Source organism: Anolis sagrei, chromosome 7 (assembly GCF_037176765.1).
Source record: "Anolis sagrei isolate rAnoSag1 chromosome 7, rAnoSag1.mat, whole genome shotgun sequence".
Taxonomy (NCBI): Eukaryota; Metazoa; Chordata; class Lepidosauria; order Squamata; family Dactyloidae; genus Anolis; species Anolis sagrei.
The window spans coordinates 1,001,042-1,018,688 of NC_090027.1; the positions used below are offsets into that span (position 1 = coordinate 1,001,042).

A 17,647-nucleotide genomic window follows, 5' to 3' on the forward strand; every position below is an offset into this window, starting at 1 on the left:
CGTCCCCTGCCACGCATTGCTGTGGCCCAGTCTGTGTATATGTGTTTTGTGTGTATTTATATTTTGGGTGTAAGTGTATATATGTGGTTTTGTGCACGCGTTGTAATGTATGTTTTTTGTTTTTGGCTTTTTAAATCCCTTCCGCTGTGTTTTTATTTATTTATTTAAAAGTTTTGTATACTGGCCTTCCCACCTCTCTTGAGGGACTCAGACCGGTTTCCAACCATAATATCACATACAATCAATAAAACATCATAATTCATATTACAGTAAAACCTTAAAACAGTAATTACAATCAATAACTACAATGGTCAGTCGTCACACTAAAATCGTTGCTCCTCCTCCTCCATCCATATCTCAGGGTGTTGGCTCACTCGTCGAATGCCTGTCTCCATAGCCAAGTCTTCACCTGTTTCCTAAACGTCAGGATCGAAGGGGCGGTTCTGATCTCCAGTGGGAGAGAGTTCCAGAGCTGAGGGGCCACCACCGAGAAGGCCCTGTCCCTCGTCCCCACCAGGCACGCTTGCGAGGCCGGTGGGACCGAGAGCAGGGCCTCTCCAGACTATCTTAGCAATCTTGATGGCGCATAGGAGAGGATACATTCGGAGAGGTAAACAGGGCTGGAGTCGTTTAGGGCTTTATAGGTTAACAGCAGCACTTTGAATTGTGCTCGGAAGCTAATTGGCAGCCAGTGGAGCTGGCGTAACAACGGAGTAGTGTGCTCCCTGGACCCAGCACCCGTTAGTAGTCTGGCTGCTGAGCGTTGGACTAGCTGCAGCTTCCGGGCAGTCTTCAGAGGCAACCCCACGTAGAGAGCGTTGCAGTAGTCTAAACGGGATGTAACCAAAGTGTGGACCACCGTGGCCAAGTCAGACTTCCCAAGGTACGGGCGCAGCTGGCGCACAAGTTTTAATTGTGCAAATGCTCCCCTGACCACTGCCAAAACCTGGGGTTGCAGGCTCAGCGATGAGTGCAGGATCCCTCCCAAGCTGCGAACCTGTGTCTTCAGGGGGAGTGTGACCCCGTCCAGCACAGGCTGTCACCCTATGCCCTGTTCGGCCTTACGACTGACCAGGAGGATCTCTGTCTTGTCTGGATTCAGTTTCAATCTGTTGTCCCTCATCCAGTCCAATACTTGGCCTGATAGGTGTGTTGTGTCCAAATTTGGTGTTAATTCATACAGTGGTTTTTGAGTTCTGTTCATCCCACAAACGAACATTGCATTTTTATTTATATAGATTTGTGGAGAGAACAAGTAGGGAACAAACAACAGCAGCAGCAGCAGTCCAACCTCCGTATTTGCAGGATATATGTTACTGAATTTAATGTGCAAACAGGAAATCATGCATAAGAGTAACCCCTATTGAAATGGATGTTTACTATGCCTAGCTGTCTTTGGTGGCCAGAATTATACTCCCTCTTGGGCTCTAAAAAGTGTTTCCCAAACCCCGAAACCAGCTGCAAATCAGCAACACAAAAACAGGGGATGCAGAACAGTTGTAACCGCTAGAGGCTGCTCAATAACCGTGAGGAAATGTCCCCAAGAGGATAAATTTCAAGAATTGTTCCTTGCTCCGGGTTCCAGAGCCAGATACAAGGACGATGCTCACACTGAGCAGAGCCATACCATGCAACTTGCTGTGGATCTGCTGAAACATGCTGCGATACCAGTCCCGGGGGCTATCCACGCTCTGCAAGGAGAGAAATCAGACATGCAAAGTCACTAGAGAGGAGGGAGGGGATCCAAGGAATGAGAGTGCCGGGCAGGGAAGAAGGTCACACCCAAACAGACATTGCCATGGGTTGCTGTGAGTATTTCAGGGTGTATGGCCATGTTCCAGTAGCATTCTCTCCTGATGTTTTGCCTGCATCTATGGCAAGCACCCTCAGAGGTCTGTTCAGAGGTCTGTTGGAGGTGAGGCAAGTGGAATGTGTGTGTGTGTGTAGGTAGGTAGGTAAAGGGAAAAGTTTTCCCTTGACATTGAGTCCAGTCGTGTCCAATTCTGGGGGTTGGTGCTCATCTCCATTTCTAAGCCAAAAAGCTGGCATTGTCTGTAGACACCTCCAAGGTCATCTGGCCAGCATGACTGCATGCCATTACCTTCCCACCAGAGCAGTACCTATTGATCTACTCACACTTGCATGTTTTCAAACTGCTAGTGTGTGTGTGTGCCTGTGTGTGTGTGTGTCCCGGGTGGGAGAAAGAGCCCTTGTCTCATAGAATCCTAGAATCCTAGAGTTGGAAGAGACCTCCTGGGCCATCATCCAGTCCAACCCCATTCTGCCAAGAAGCAGGAATATTGCATTCAAATCACCCCTGACAGATGGCCATCCAGCAACTGTTGAAAAGCCTCCAAAGAAGGAGCCTCCACCACACTCTGGGGCAGAGAGTTCCACTGCTGAACGGCTTTCACAGTCAGGAAGTTCTTCCTCATGTTCAGGTGGAATCTCCTCTCTTGTAGTTTGAAGTCATGGCTCCATTGCGTCCTAGTCTCCATGGAAGCAGTAAACAAGCTTGCTCCCTCCTCCTCCCTGTGGCTTCCTCTCACATATTTATACATGGCTATCATATCTCCTCTCAGCCTTCTCTTCTTCAGGCTAAACATGCTCAGCTCCTTAAGCCACTCCTCATGGGGCTTGTTCTCCAGACCATTGATCATTTGAGTCTCCCTCTTCCTCTGGACACATTCCAGCTTAGAGTCAATATCTCTCTTGAATTGTGGTGCCCAGAATTGGACACAATATTCCAGGTAAAGTAGTCTAACCAAAGCTGTTTAAAGCAAGTGTGAATGTTGCAATTAGCAAGCTTGAATAGCATTGAGTAGACATGAAGTTTGCAAAGTCAGCCAGTGAGGGTATTTGCATAGCGGTAATATAGAGGTAGCCTGGCAGTTGTTGCCTGGAGGCATGCTCTGTTTGGGAGGTGTTAACTGGCACTTTGCTGTCTGGGGTTCTCCTGTCTTTGAGTGGTGTTCTTCATTTACTGTCTTGATTTTGGTGTGTTTTTAATACTGGGAGCCAGATTGTGTACATTTTCATTGTCTCCTCCTTTCTATTGAAATTGTCCACATGTTTGTGGATTTCAATGGCTTCTCTGTGTAGCCTGACATGGTGGTCGTGAGAGTGGTTCAGCATTTCTGTGTTCTCAAATAATATTCTGTGTCCAGGTTGGTTCATCGAGTGGTCTGCTATGGTTGACTTCACTGATTGACTTTGCAGCTTCGTGGCTGCTCAATGCTATGAAAACTTGCTAATTGCAACATTCGACAAGGGTTCCTTCATCCACCCTGGATAGATACACACCCACACATATACATATACATACATATATACCTCCACTTGCCTCACTTCCAACATACCTCTGAATAAACTTCTGAAGATGCCACAGAAACAGGTGAAACGTCAGGAGAGAATGCTACTGGGAGATGGCCATACAGCCTGGAAAACTCATAGCAAGCCAGTGATTTCAGCCATGAAAGCCTTTGACAAGACATTGCCATGTTTTTTACATTTTCATGTTGAGCATAACATGCAAGTATCGTTAGGAAAATACAGCGGCCAGTACAATCTGCCCTCAACATTAGTTGAGACTAAAAGTCCCAACAGGACCCTCGCGAAAGTGGGAAAAAACATAATGAAATATACTATATATATTCAAGTATAAGCCTAGTTTTTCAGTCCTTTTTTAGGCTGAAAAAGTCTCCCCCGAGTCAGTGTTATTTATTATTTTACTTTGTTGTTGTTATTATTATTATTACATTTATTATTTTATTTTTGTTTTTATTATTACATTTATTATTTTACTCAATTTATTATTTTACTCTATTATTATTATTATTATTATTTTACTCTATTTATTATTATTGGAAGACATGTAAGCATATTTACATTGAAGAAGGTTAGAATAATGGTTTAATCAGAGTTGGACAGTCTTATCTTGAATTACAGTTTTATGTAAATACTAGCCGTCCCTTGCCACGCGTTGCTGTGGCCCACATGGGAGTTCTGTGTGGGAGGTTTGGCCCAATTCTATCGTTGGTGGGGTTCAGAATGCTCTTTGATTGTAGGTGAACTATAAATCCCAGCAACTACAACTCCCAAATGTCAAGGTCTATTTCCCTTAAACTCCATCTGTGTTCATATTTGGGCATATGGAATATTCGTGTCAAGTTTGGTCCAGATCCATCATTGTTTGAGTCCACAGTGCTCTCTGGATGTGGGTGAACTACAATTCCCAAACTCAAGGTCAATGTCCACCAAACCCTTCCAGTTTCTTCTGTTGGTCATGGGAGCCCTGTGTGCTAAGTTCGGCCCAATTCCATCATTGGTGGAGTTCAGAATGCTCTTTGATTGTAGGTAAACTATAAATCCCAGCAACTACAACTCCCAAACTCAAGGTCAGTGTCCACCAAACCCTTCCAGTTTTTTTTTTTGTTGCTCATGGGAGCCCTGTGTGCTAAGTTTGGCCCAATTCCATCATTGGTGGAGTTCAGAATGCTCTTTGATTGTAGGTAAACTATAAATCCCAGCAACAACAATTCCCAAATGACAAAATCAATTTTTTTTGAGTGGAGGACATACATTGGACTGTTAGGTGTATTGTGTCCACATTTGGTGTCAATTCCCCCAGTGGTTTTTGAGTTCTGATGGTAGCACGAACTAACATTACATTTTTATTTATATAGATTCAAAAACATTTAATCTACTGATGCCTAAATTAATATAATTTTATTGGTATCTATCCACACTGGGCATGCAGTGTGGATAGATACCAATAAATTATATTAATTTAGGCATGCCCAGTGTGGAAAACATCTCACCACGCTAAAATAGTGGACGTGGCTCTTAATGAGACATGCCACATTATCACAGGATGTCTGATGCCTACACCACTGGAGAAATTACACTGCTTAGCCGGTATTGCACCACCTGACATCTGCCGGGAAGTGGCAGCCAATAGTGAAAGGACCAAAGCAGAGATATCTCCAGCCCACCCCCTGTTTGCGTATCAGCCAGCACGTCAACGACTTAAATCTAGACATAGTTTTCTAAGATCTACAGAGACACTCGCTGGAACACCCCAGCAAGCGAGAGTCCAAAAGTGGCAGGCTCAAACCCAGAACTGATACCAAATGAGAGACTCCCCCCTGGGCACACAGAGGACTGGGCGACTTGGAAGGCGCTGAACAGACTGCGCTCTGGCACCACGAGATGCAGAGCCAACCTCAAGAAATGGGGCCACAAAGTGGAATCCTTGACATGCGAGTGCGGAGAGGAGCCAACCACTGACCACCTGCTGCAATGCAACCTGAGCCCTGCCACATGATGCACAATGGAGGACCTCCTTGCGGCAACACCAGAGGCACTCCAAGGGGACAGAGACCGGTCAAAGGACATTTAATCCACTACCAAACTCACAAATGTTGCATTTTATCTGTTTATTTGCTTTGTTCTGTTAGAAATGTAATATAATTGACTGGTTAATCTGACACAACAAATAAATAAATTGGTATATATTTCTATTTTGAAACTGACCAGTAGTGGCTGCATTTCCCACCCTCGGTTTAGACTCGAGTCAATTCATTTTCCCAGTTTTTGTGGTAAAATTAGGCACCTCAGCTTTTATTCGGATCGGCTTATACTTGAGTATATACGGTACTATTTACCTGAAATTGCACCTGTCTTCAGAGTTGGGCAGTTTTGATTATTCATAAATATGATTCTTATGGTCTCTCTAAAGCAGTGGTTCTCAACCTGGGGTCCCCAGATGTTGTTGGCCTACAACTCCCAGAAATCCCAGCCAGTTCACCAGCTGTTAGGATTTCTGGGAGTTGAAGGCCAAAAACACCTGGGGACCCCAGGTTGAGAACCACTGCTCTAAAGAATCTTTAGGGCTTGATTGACACTGCCTTATATCCCAGGATCTGATTCCAGATTATCTGCTTGGAACTGGATTATGCAAGTCTCCACTGTCAAATAATCCGGGAAAAGAAGATAATCTGGGGTCAGATCCTCGGCAGTATAGTTCCAGCCCAGGTCCTCCAGGAGAATTCTATAGCCAACTCCTGGCAGATGCTGAAGACAGAATCACATTGGAGGAAACAGAGATTCCTGGGGAGGTGTTCTCTCTGGTTTGAAGACAAATCACATTCTGATTCATTATTTTCCCACTTTTGCAGAGATCTTGACCTCTTAACCCAAGTGAATGTGTAGGATGGACTGCATATGCATCTCAACGATACTTGGTGGTCTGTGGCAACAGAAGAAAAGATTAAGGACCTTGCTATAAGCATTTCTCGTTCGTAAACAACAATGATCCATCGCGTAATGGATGGCCCAAGAGACTCCCACCTCCTGTTCCCTTGGCTAAAGGATCTCTATCTAGAAGAGCGGAGGTGAGAAGACCAGCCAAGGAGCGAGGACCTCTGCATTTGCTCTCCTCACCGATCGGGAAGCGATGGGCATCCCAGTCTCATCCACCGGCCCGATCCCATCATACTTCAACCACCGTTTTTCCTTCCTCCGGCCATCTTTGGTCCAAGTCGCTGACCATCCCGGCTGCGGTGTGCCGTTGATAGCGGGACCCACCGATGAACCAGCGGGACCCACCGATGGACCCACCGATGAACCATAAGACTGCAATGGCCTGAGTTCTTTAGCCGGCCAAGTTGGGTACCAATTGTTTCCTGCAGAGACAGAGAAGGAGTGCGTTAGTGCTGCATCGCTGTCTGGAAGGAGATGTGGCCCAGTCTGTGTATATGTGTTTTGTGTGTGTATATATGTGTATATGTGTGTGTATATATTTGTGTATATGTGGTTTCCAGCTACAGATATATATACTAGCTGTCCCCTGCCATGCATTGCTGTCGCCCAGTCTGTGTATATGTGTTTTGTGTGCGTATATGTGTGTGTATATATTTGTGTATATGTGGTTTTGCACATGCATTGTAATGTATTTTTTTTGTTTCTTGGCTTTTAAAGTCTCTTCTGCTGTTTTTTTTTAATGTTTTTATGAGTGATGGTCACAATGTCACAAGATATTCAATGTGCAGATTTGACAAATATGAATTGAATATGATGCATGGGAAAGAGTGGAAGAATGGAAGGATGTGTGGTTGGAGTTAATAATTTTGGAAACACCAGTATAATATTAAGGCCTGCAATGACTAACTACCTGCTTGCTGGAATTGTGATCAAAACCTGTTAATGAGAATGGATAAGAACTGTGACAATGGTTCTTTCAAGTTAAGGAAATGTTTGCAACCTTCCTTATGTTAAGAAGGAAGTCAACTTAAGATCCACACCAATCAAGAAGATCAACATCTGGCCAGGAAACTGAGATGGAGCCAGGATGGAAGTCATCTAATATTAATTTACAACTTTGGGATGACATCAGCAGAACATTACTATAAAAGACTCAATCTAAGAATACTCAAAGTGTGGCAGACCTGAGGAGTGTCTACGCGTAGGAAGGAGAGAGAGTGTGTACCTATGGAGAGTGTCAGATATGCTGTGGGAAAGCGTGATTCTGGTCACTTTGGGGCTTCTTTCTCAAGGGAAGAGGAAGAAGTGCGCTTTTGGAGTCTTGCATTTTGTGCAAGGAGTCAGATTGCATTTTGCATTTTGTGCAAGGAGTCTGCTGTAGGGAAAACAGAGGTCTGGACCCTGGCGTTGTTCTTAGGGAAAGGATGCATTTTGGTATTTTGAAGTTATGGAAGTTATGGAACTATACGTTGGCAGGCTGCAGGAAAGCAGGCCCTGGCCTAAGAGATGCTTCTCCAAGGACGGAGAAAAGGATATGGCAATATTTGGGTGCATGAGGATGAATGCGTGCACATGTGAATTGTCTGTATGCCCCATTCCTCTCCGAGAACTCTATCCTGGTCATATTTCACCTGTTCACGCTCAGCATTATCATTAAAATTTTAATTATTACATTTGGCCCAGCCATAGGTGTTTTTTAAATGTCGTTGTGTTATTGTTTAATGTTAATTGCTTATTTTTTGATTGAGTTTTATTTTATTGTTTGTATTACTGTTGTTGTTGCTTTTATTACTGATGGAATGTGGGCTCGGCTTCATGTAAGCTGCATTGAGTCCCTTGGGAGATGGTAGCGGGGTATAAATAAAGATTATTATTATTATTATTATTATTATTATTATTATTATTATTATTATTATTATGTGGTGTGAATGTTGAGAGAAGATGTAATCCCCTTTTGTTTGTTTGTTAACCAATGTAATTGTACATCCAATGTAGTTGCATAGAATCTGTCTGTCTGTATTTCCAATGCCATTCTTTGACTAAATGTTTTCTGTAATCTAATATACGTTCTCAAACTGGAAATTGCAATAAAAAGAACCTATGCCGCAAAGTCATTGAAAAGTCATTCATGACATAATTGGGGTCAGAAGTTGGCTCGAGCGGTGTCTTGTGTCCAAATTTGGCATCAATTCGTCCAGTGGTTTTTGAGTTCTGTTAATCCCACAAACGAACATTACAATTTTATTTATATAGATTATTGTTTCTGGGACATGGCCATACATCCTGGAAAAATCACAGCAACCCAGTGATTCCTGCCATGAAAACCTTCAACACCAAGTTAGTCTATTCCTATTCTATTCTATCAGCTCTAGCCCACTTCTGTGTTCATTCACATCAGAGTTGCATTCACTAGATGACAGGGTTGTTGTAGGTTTTTTCGGGCTATATGGCCATGTTCTAGAGGCATTCTCTCCTGACGTTTCGCCTGCATCTATGGCAAGCTTCCTCAGAGGTAGGGAGGTCTCTACCTCTGAGGATGCTTTCCATAGATGCAGGCGAAACGTCAGGAGAGAATGCCTCTAGAACATGGCCATATAGCCCGAAAAAACCTACAACAACCCAGTGATTCTGGCCATGAAAGCCTTCGACAAGACAAGGGCTCTTTCTCCCACCCTGGACACATACACACACATATGGACACACACACTAGCAGTTTGAAAACACGGTCTTTGGCGACCCCTCTGAAACCCCCCTCGCAATGATGGATCTGGACCAAATTTGGCGTGAATTCTGAACTCCACCAACATTGGAATTGGATGAAACTTGGCACACAGAGGTCCCACGACCAACAGAAAATACTGTGTTTGCTGATGGTCTTTGGCGACCCCTCTGATACCTTCTCATGACTGACACCCCCAGGAATCCTGACCTCCAGGTTGAGAAACACTGTGTTTTAGGTTGTTGTAGGTTTTTTGGGCTGTATGGCCATGGTCTAGAGGCATTCTCTCCTGACATTTCGCCTGCATCTATGGCAAGCATCCTCAGGATGCTTGCCATAGATGCAGGCAAAACGTCAGGAGAGAATGCCTCTAGCAAACCAGTTAAGGTATATTGTTGAAGGGATTATGGGTCAAAAGGATTTAGAATGGTTAGAAGAAGAGAGTGAAGATATAGATATGAAACTAGAATATATTTTCTTTATAGGGAAAACTAGGAATCTAGACAAGAAATGGTATAACAAAATAGACAACCCTTTTCTAAAAAACATACTGGGAATATGGTCTAAATATGAAGAAAAATTAATACCATCGATATCCCCATTAACACCGGTGTTGATTACAAATAATTTCCCCATAAATCTCAAAAAGGAGTTGGAAAGTGAATTTAAGGAAAAAGGAATAACGAAATTAAAAGATTGGGAATCAAAGATGAAAAATATAGATGAGATAAAGGTCCAGTTATTAGGAGGGAACATTGGATGGTACAAAGTTCTACAACTTGAAAGATGGTTAAGGGAAATAAGAAAGAAATATAAAGGAGAGAGAGAACTTACCAAATTTGAAGAAATGATTAACCAAAGGGGAAGTAAGGAAGGAAAAGAAAGAACAAAAGGTATAACAAGTGATATCTACAAAATGCTGCTGGAAGGAGTCCAGGAGGAGGACCACCTTAAAAGAATGTGGGAGTTAGACTGTAATAAAGTAATAGACCCACAAAACTGGAAAGGAATGTGGAATATGCGTATTTTAAAAAAATATGTCAATAAGAATAAAAGAGAACTATTATAAAGTGGTGTGGAGGTGGTACCTCACACCAATCAGATTAAATCAAATTGACAAGAAACATTCTAAGCAGTGCTGGAGGGGCTGTCAAGAAACTGGCACATATAGACACATGTGGTGGTCTTGCAAATATGTTCAAAAATTCTGGGAAAATGTATTTCAAGAAATAAGGAAAATCACCCAAATAGAGATAACAGGAACACCGGAGATAGCACTGCTGTCATTTATTGACAATGTTAAAATACCAAAAGAAATAAAAGAATTAATTGCCAATCTGGTCACAGCAGCAAGATTATTAATAGCTAAAAAATGGAAAGAAGGAGGGGAGTGCCAATTGGAAGAGTGGTCTAGGGAGATCTGGGACATTGCAATAAACGATAAACTGACAGGAAACATTAAGGTTAAAAGAGGATTATCAAAAAAAGATGATTTTGGGAAGACTTGGGGGAAATTGATAGAATATGTATATAAAGAAGGTAAGGGGACCAAACCTGTAATAGAAACAACTGATTTTTGGGAATAAATATTGTAATTGGCTGGTCGGGGGTGAAGGGTTAGCACTGGGTGATTGGATGTATTGAAAAAAATGTCCTTTGAAGAAATACTGGAAATAAATTAAATAAATAAATATGAAAAAAAAAGAATGCCTCTAGAACATGGCCATATAGCCTGAAAAAACCTACAACAACCCAGTGATTCTGGACTAGATGACATTCTTTGCATCATCAATTGCTTATCGGAGGGAGCCAAGCCATAGGCAGGAGGCAGCACAATTAATATCTGGGTCATATAACATGCTGCTGGATTAGCTGCTGAGTCTTGTTATCCCCTCCAATTAAGTTCTACGTCCAAAAAGCACTTTTTCACAATCCCTGGAGAGGTCTGATGGAAGAGAACACAGAGAAAGCTGAGCCTGAAAGCCTGGGTCTCGTTCTCAACAGCCATCAAGGCTCAAGTAAGCGGACAACAGGAAGATAAAGCGGCCAAGGCGACAAGGTGTCCGGCTCTTCTTGCCAAAGGGAGTCAATTATCTCTTCCATTCTTGGCTGCGATTACCTAGGTTGTTCCACTGGGCTGTTTTCTGATGCTGTGGATGAGGTATCCCATTGTACACCGTGCGCGGCAGTGAGTCACGGAATTCAAAATTCAGGGTGTTCGAACCACAATTGCGGATGACGGGTACCTTTAAGGAATGGACACAACAACAGAGTCTGTTAGGATGCAACAGTTCCCCCTCCTTCAGGTGTGTTCCACCATCCAGGAGAACTCCCTAGCTTCGAATCTGTGCCTTCAAGGGGAGTGTGACCCCGTCCAGCACAGGTTGCGACCCTATACCCTGTTTGGCCTTGCGACTGACCAGGAGGACCTTGTCTGGATTCAACTTCAATGTGTTCGCCCTCATCCAGACCGTCACAGTGGCCAGGTACTGGTTCAGGACTTGGACCAGTCTTGTGGAGTTCCTCAGGGCTCAATATTGTCTCCCATGTTGTTTAACATCTACATGAAGCCGCTGGGGGAGATCATCCGGAGTTTCGGGGTGCGGTGTCATCTGTACGCGGATGATGTCCAACTCTGTCACTCCTTCCCACCTGCTACTAAGGAGGCTGTCCAGGTCCTGAACCGGTGCTTGGCCGCTGTGATGGTCTGGATGAGGGCGAACAAATTGAAATTGAATCCAGACAAGACAGAGGTACTCCTGGTTAGTCGCAAGGCCGAACAGGGCATAGGGTTACAGCCTGTGCTGGACGGAGTCGCACTCCCCCTGAAGACGCAGGTTCGCAGCTTGGGTGTAACCCTGGACTCATCGCTGAGCCTGGAACCCCAGGTTTCGGCGGTGACCAGGGGAGCATTTGCACAGTTAAAACTCGTGCGCCAACTGCGACCGTACCTTGGGAAGTCTGACTTGGCCACGGTAGTCCACGCTCTGGTTACATCCCGTTTAGACTACTGCAACGCTCTCTACGTGGGGTTGCCTTTGAAGACGGCTCGGAAGCTCCAACTAGTCCAATGTTCGGCAGCCTTGATACTAACAGGAGCGGAGCACAGGGAGCATACAACCCCCCTGTTGCGCCAACTCCACTGGCTACCGATCTGCTACCGGGCTCAATTCAAAGTGCTGGCGCTGGCCTTTAAAGCCCTAAACGGTTCTGGCCCAACCTACCTATCAGAACGTATCTCGGCCTATCAGCCCACCAGGACCCTAAGATCTTCTGGGGGGGCCCTGCTCTCTATCCCGCCTGCTTCACAGGTGCGGCTGGCGGGGACGAGAGACAGGGCCTTTTCTGTGGTGGCCCCTCAGCTTTGGAACGCCCTTCCCATGGAGGTAAGATCAGCCCCTTCATTGATGATATTCTGAAGAAGATTAAAAACCTGGATGTTCGAACAGGCATTTGGTTAACTCAGTGCAATGAATGTAATGATTAAGGATTGGCAATATGGACGATGAACTGGATCACGATTTTAGTCAGGAGATGTATCGGATTGTTAGTGATATGTGAATTGTGTATTATGTTTTTATGGTTTTAAATTGTATACTGTTGATTGTTATATTTTGTTGTAAACCGCGTTGAGTCGCCGGCTAGGCTGAGAAACAGCGGTATACAAGCATAGCAAATAAATAAATAAATAATAAATAGAAGAAGGTGGAAAGGAGTGATAGAGTTGGACGTCATCTGCGTACAGATGGCATCGAACTCCAAAGCTCTAGATCAGGCATGGGGAACCTTCGGCCCTCCAGGTGTGGTGGGGTTCCTGACCCCTGCTCTAGATGATCTCACCCAGTGGCTTCATGTAGATGTTAAACAACATGGCGGACAATACTGAGCCCTGCCGGACCCCACAGTGGCCGCGGGGCCGAGCAGGAGTCCTCCGGCAATACCCAATATTCCCAAATATAAACACAGAGGGAGTTTGGGGAAAACAGAATCTTGACATTTGGGAGTTGTAGTTGCTGGGATTTATAGTTCACTTACAATCAAAGAGCATTCTGAACCCCAACAATGATAGAATTGGGCCACACTTCCCACAGAACCCTCATGCCTTGAAGGGACTTAGGGTGCGAATCTCCCTCCAGCCTCACATGCTCTCCCTTGCCTCATACATGTGCACCATGCTGCCATGCGCCGAACATGCCTGCTCTCCCCACTCCACATGGAGTCTCAGAAATGGCTCTCCCCTTGGCTGAGAGGTCAGCCAATCACAGCGGAGGAGGGTTTTTGGGGGGAAGATTCACCACTGTCTGTTTCCAAAAAGGAAGAGAAGGACAGGCAGAGAGATCTTCAGCCTTCTCTGCCAAAGGGCTTCCTAAGACCACCAGAAATATGTTTTCTGATGGGCTTTGGGGATCCCTCTGAAACCCCCTGGCAACCTCCTCAGGGGTCCCGACCCCCAGTTGAGTAATATTGCTTTTTCTGCAGAAGTTAGATGGCAGTAGAACTCAAAGTGGGGTTGCCTCTGAAGACTGCCCGGAAGCTCCAACTAGTCCAACGCTGGGCAGCCAGACTACTAACGGGGGCTGGGTACAGGGAGCACACCACTCCGCTGTTACACCAGCTCCATTGGCCCCCAGTCAGCTTCCGAGCACAATTCAAAGTGCTGGTGTTAGCCTATAAAGCCCTAAACGACTCTGGCCCTGTTTACCTCTCCAAACGTATTCTCCCCTACGAACCATCAAGACCACTAAGAACCCCACCTCCTCCAAGATGAACTGAACCACCTCAACTGGGCTCTCCAGGCCAATGGAGACTCCACCTCAGACATCAGAAGAGCTTCAAGACCAAGAACAAGCCACGAGAGTCAAGATGAAGATCCACCCAGAGGAAAAGTGTTCCTGCCATACATCAAGGGAACCACTGACCGCAGAGGGAAGCTGAGGAGGAAACACAACATACAAACAATCTACAAACTCACCAAGAAAATCCAACAAATGCTACGTTCAGCAAAGGACAAGAGGGATCCTCTCACCTCTGCAGGAGTCTACCATTGTATACCATGCAGCTGTGGACAAGTCTACAGAGGGACCACCAAACGCAGCAATGCCCAGACACGCATCAAGGAACATGAAAGGCACTGCAGACTACTTCAACCAGAGAAGTCAGCCATAGCAGAGCACCTGATGAACCAGCCTGGACACAGCATATTATTTGAGAACACAGAAATGCTGGACCACACCAACAACCACCATGTCAGGCTACACAGAGAAGCCATTGAAATCCACAAGCATGTGGACAATTTCAACAGAAAGGAAGAGACCATGAAAATGAACAAAATCTGGCTACCAGTATTAAAAAAACTCTAAAATTATAATAGCTAAACAACAGAGAGGAAAAAACCAGGCACAGATTAACACCTCCCAGCAACAGATTTTCCCAGGCTCAGGCAGGCCTTCAAATGCCAATGAAGGTGATCAGCTAAACATTCACACCTAACTGCAGCAGGGAAGAGCTCTTTGCCCCACCCCAGCCATTCCACAGATATATAAACCCATTGTCCTAATTCCAACAGACCTCACTACCTCTGAGGATGCTTGCCATAGATGCAGGTGAAACGTCAGGAGAAATGCCTCTAGAACATGGCTCTATAGCCCGAAAAAACCCACAAGAACCTAGTGATTCCAGCCATGAAAGCCTTCGACAATACATTACCACTAAGATCGTCTGGAGGGGCCCTGCTCTCAGTCCCACCGGCCTCGCAAGCACGTCTGGTGGGGACGAGGGACAGGGCCTTCTTGGTGGTGGCCCCCCGGCTCTGGAACTCTCTCCCACTGGAGATCAGAACCGCCCCTTCCATATTGTTGTTCAGAAAACTTGGCTGTGGAGATTGGCTTTCGACGAGTGAGTCAATATTCTGTGATAGGGATGGATGACGACGAATGACGAACAACGATTTTATTGTGACGACTGACCATTGTAATTATGTGATTGCATTTTGCTATTTTAATGTTTTAGTTTAATATGTAATATGATGTTTTTAATTACTGTTTGTGATATTACTGTTGGAAACCGGCCCGAGTCCCTCGACAGAGGAGAGAAGACCGGGATACAAAACTGCTAAATAAATAATAAATAATAAATAAAATAAAGTGGCAGACCTCAGGAAAGTTACTTTTTGGGGAATTGAGCCCCCCAATTTCTCCAGTCCACATTCAGGGACCTCGCGCCAGTTGCATCTCTTCTCCAAAGAAAGAGACTCTCATCAAGTTACAAAAACAATCCCATCAAAGAGGGGGAAAAAATGACTCCACGGCTGCAGAACATCAAGAGGGGAAAAAAACAAATAACAGTGAAAGGAAAGGAAAGGAAAGGAACAAAAGAGCTGGAAAAGAAAATAGTGGAAAAGATGCGTGGATTGGAAAGGGAGCAGAGAAAGAAAAGCCATTATCTGAAGAGGCCACTTCCTGTTCACATGCTCTGATTCACATTGAGAAACGCGCAGGAGCAAAACAAGAACAGCACAGTGGAACAGAGCGTGATCCAGGGGCACAACACACTGGAGAGGGACCAAGGCAAGGAAGAGAAATCTGGGTTGGAACTGAAATGTAGCACTCTGGGAAGGGTATGGCTGGTTGCTCACAATGGGACACAGCACAAAACATTGCAATTTTTGTCGCAGATTGGCGAGTATGGATTGCAGACTATGAATGCATCTTGTGACGGTGCGAGTGGCACCACCTATGTATAGAACTGTTAGTTGTAAGACTTAAACTGTTGTATCATGCTTAATCCTGCCCCTTTTTAACACTGCTTATGTATAGTTGTATGGATTGGTTGCTTGTAGCTGTCAATCAGTACTGTTTGGCTCCACCTCTTCCTGCAAGAGGGGAGAACTTCCTTTTTCTTCTTCATTCTGCCATCAGAGTTCGTACCAGATGGACATGAGTAAAAGACTTGATTCTAAAGGACCCTGATTTAAGTTACCTCTTAGCATCAGTTCTGAGGTTTTTTACCCCTGGGACTCATGCTTTATGTCCAGATCATCCTGGACAATTATTGAGGAGACCCAGGCGCCTTCAAGTCGGTTCTTTTGGCACCAAAGGAAGATCCCGAATCTTCAAAACATAGGCCATCTGAACTGGGGTTGTGGTTTGCCCCAGCATTCACAGCCATTGAGGAAAGAGGAAACTTGGAGAGGCTTCTCAGCTTCAAACCCCTTGGACCCAGGACTGATTGAGACTGTAATATATGTTTTCCTTCACCCCTCTAAAGTTTTCCAGCTCATTGCTTTAAAGAAATGACTTTGTGATAAATAAAACTTATTTTGAGCTATTTACAGCGTTTTGGGTTTTTGGGAGTTCCAGTTTCCTATAGGAGGGCAAGAAACAATCCCCTGGGGGAAAGGTGCCACGTCCATCCCTCCTTTATTGAGAATAAGAGCCCCCAGGCGCAACGGCACAATCTACATCAGGTATGAGCAAACATGCGCCCTCTGGGTATTTTGGACTCCAACTCCCACAATTCCTAACAGCGCTCTCTGGGCCTCCAAAAAATTGGGTTCCCTAAAAAATTTGTGAAAATCCTGCGGCTCCTCCATGATGACATGATGGCAACAGTCTTGGACAGCAATGGCTCCCAAAGTGACCCATTTAAGGTGGAATCGGGTGTCAAACAGGGATGATGTGTTATTGCCCCAACCTTATTCTCCATCTTCATCGCTATGATACTTCATCTTGTTGATGGGAAGCTTCCCACTGGAGTGGAAATCATCTATTGGACAATGTATTGTTGAAGGCTTTCATGCCAGAATCACTGGGTTGTAGGTTTTTTTGGACTATATGGCCATGTTCTAGAGGCATTCTCTAGAGGAATGCCTCTAGAACATGGCCATATAGCCCAAAAAAACCTACAACAATCCATCTATCAGACAGATGGCAAGCTGTTTAATCTCAGCAGACTGAAAGCAAAAACTAAAATTACAACTACATAGAACTCCAGTATGCTGATGACAACATCGTCTGTGCGCATTCAGAAGAAGACCTACAAGCCACTCTAAACACCTTCGCAGAAGCATATGAGAAGCTCGGCCTGTCATTAAACATCGAGAAAACCAATGTGTTCTTCCAGCAAAAGTCACCAGCCAACCCTCTCCAATGCCAGAAATGCAGCTTAATAGTGTAACATTAGAAAATGTGGACCATTCTGCTCCCTTGGCAGCCACCTCTCCACCAAAGTCAATATCGACACCAAAATACAACACCGCCTGAGCTCTGCGAGTGCAGCATTTTCCCGAATGAAGCAGAGAGTGTTTGAGGACCGGGACATCTGTAGGGAGACCAAGATGCCATTCCCCTCCCAACCCTGCTCTATGCCTGCGAAACATGGACTGTCTACAGACGTCACATGCAACTCCTGGAACGATTCCATCAGCGCTGCCTCCGGAAAATCCTGCAAATCTCTTGGGAAGACAAGCGGACAATATCAGCATGCTGGAAGAAGCAAAGACCACCAGCATTGAAGTGATGCTCCTCTGCCATCGACTCTGCTGGACTGGCCACATCATCCGGATGCCCCACCACCGTCTCCCAAAGCCGTTGCTCTACTCTGAACTCAAGAACGGAAAACAGATGTTGGTGGGCAGGAAAAGAGATTGAAAGATAGGCTCAAAGC

The 17,647-nt window shown here is 44.9% G+C and overlaps 1 protein-coding gene across 1 annotated transcript in view; it reads right to left on the reverse strand.

Annotated features, from left to right (window-relative positions):
- Window positions 1-17,647, reverse strand: part of SORBS3 (sorbin and SH3 domain containing 3) — a 93,010-nt gene that overhangs the window by 74,395 nt on the left and 968 nt on the right. Inside the window, exons 2-4 of the mRNA XM_067470618.1 lie at window positions 11,103-11,229; window positions 6,445-6,686; window positions 1,628-1,691 (exon numbers count right to left, since the gene is read on the reverse strand). Coding sequence (XP_067326719.1) covers window positions 1,628-1,691; window positions 6,445-6,686; window positions 11,103-11,229 — 433 coding nt within the window. The remainder of the gene's footprint in view (window positions 1-1,627; window positions 1,692-6,444; window positions 6,687-11,102; window positions 11,230-17,647) is intronic.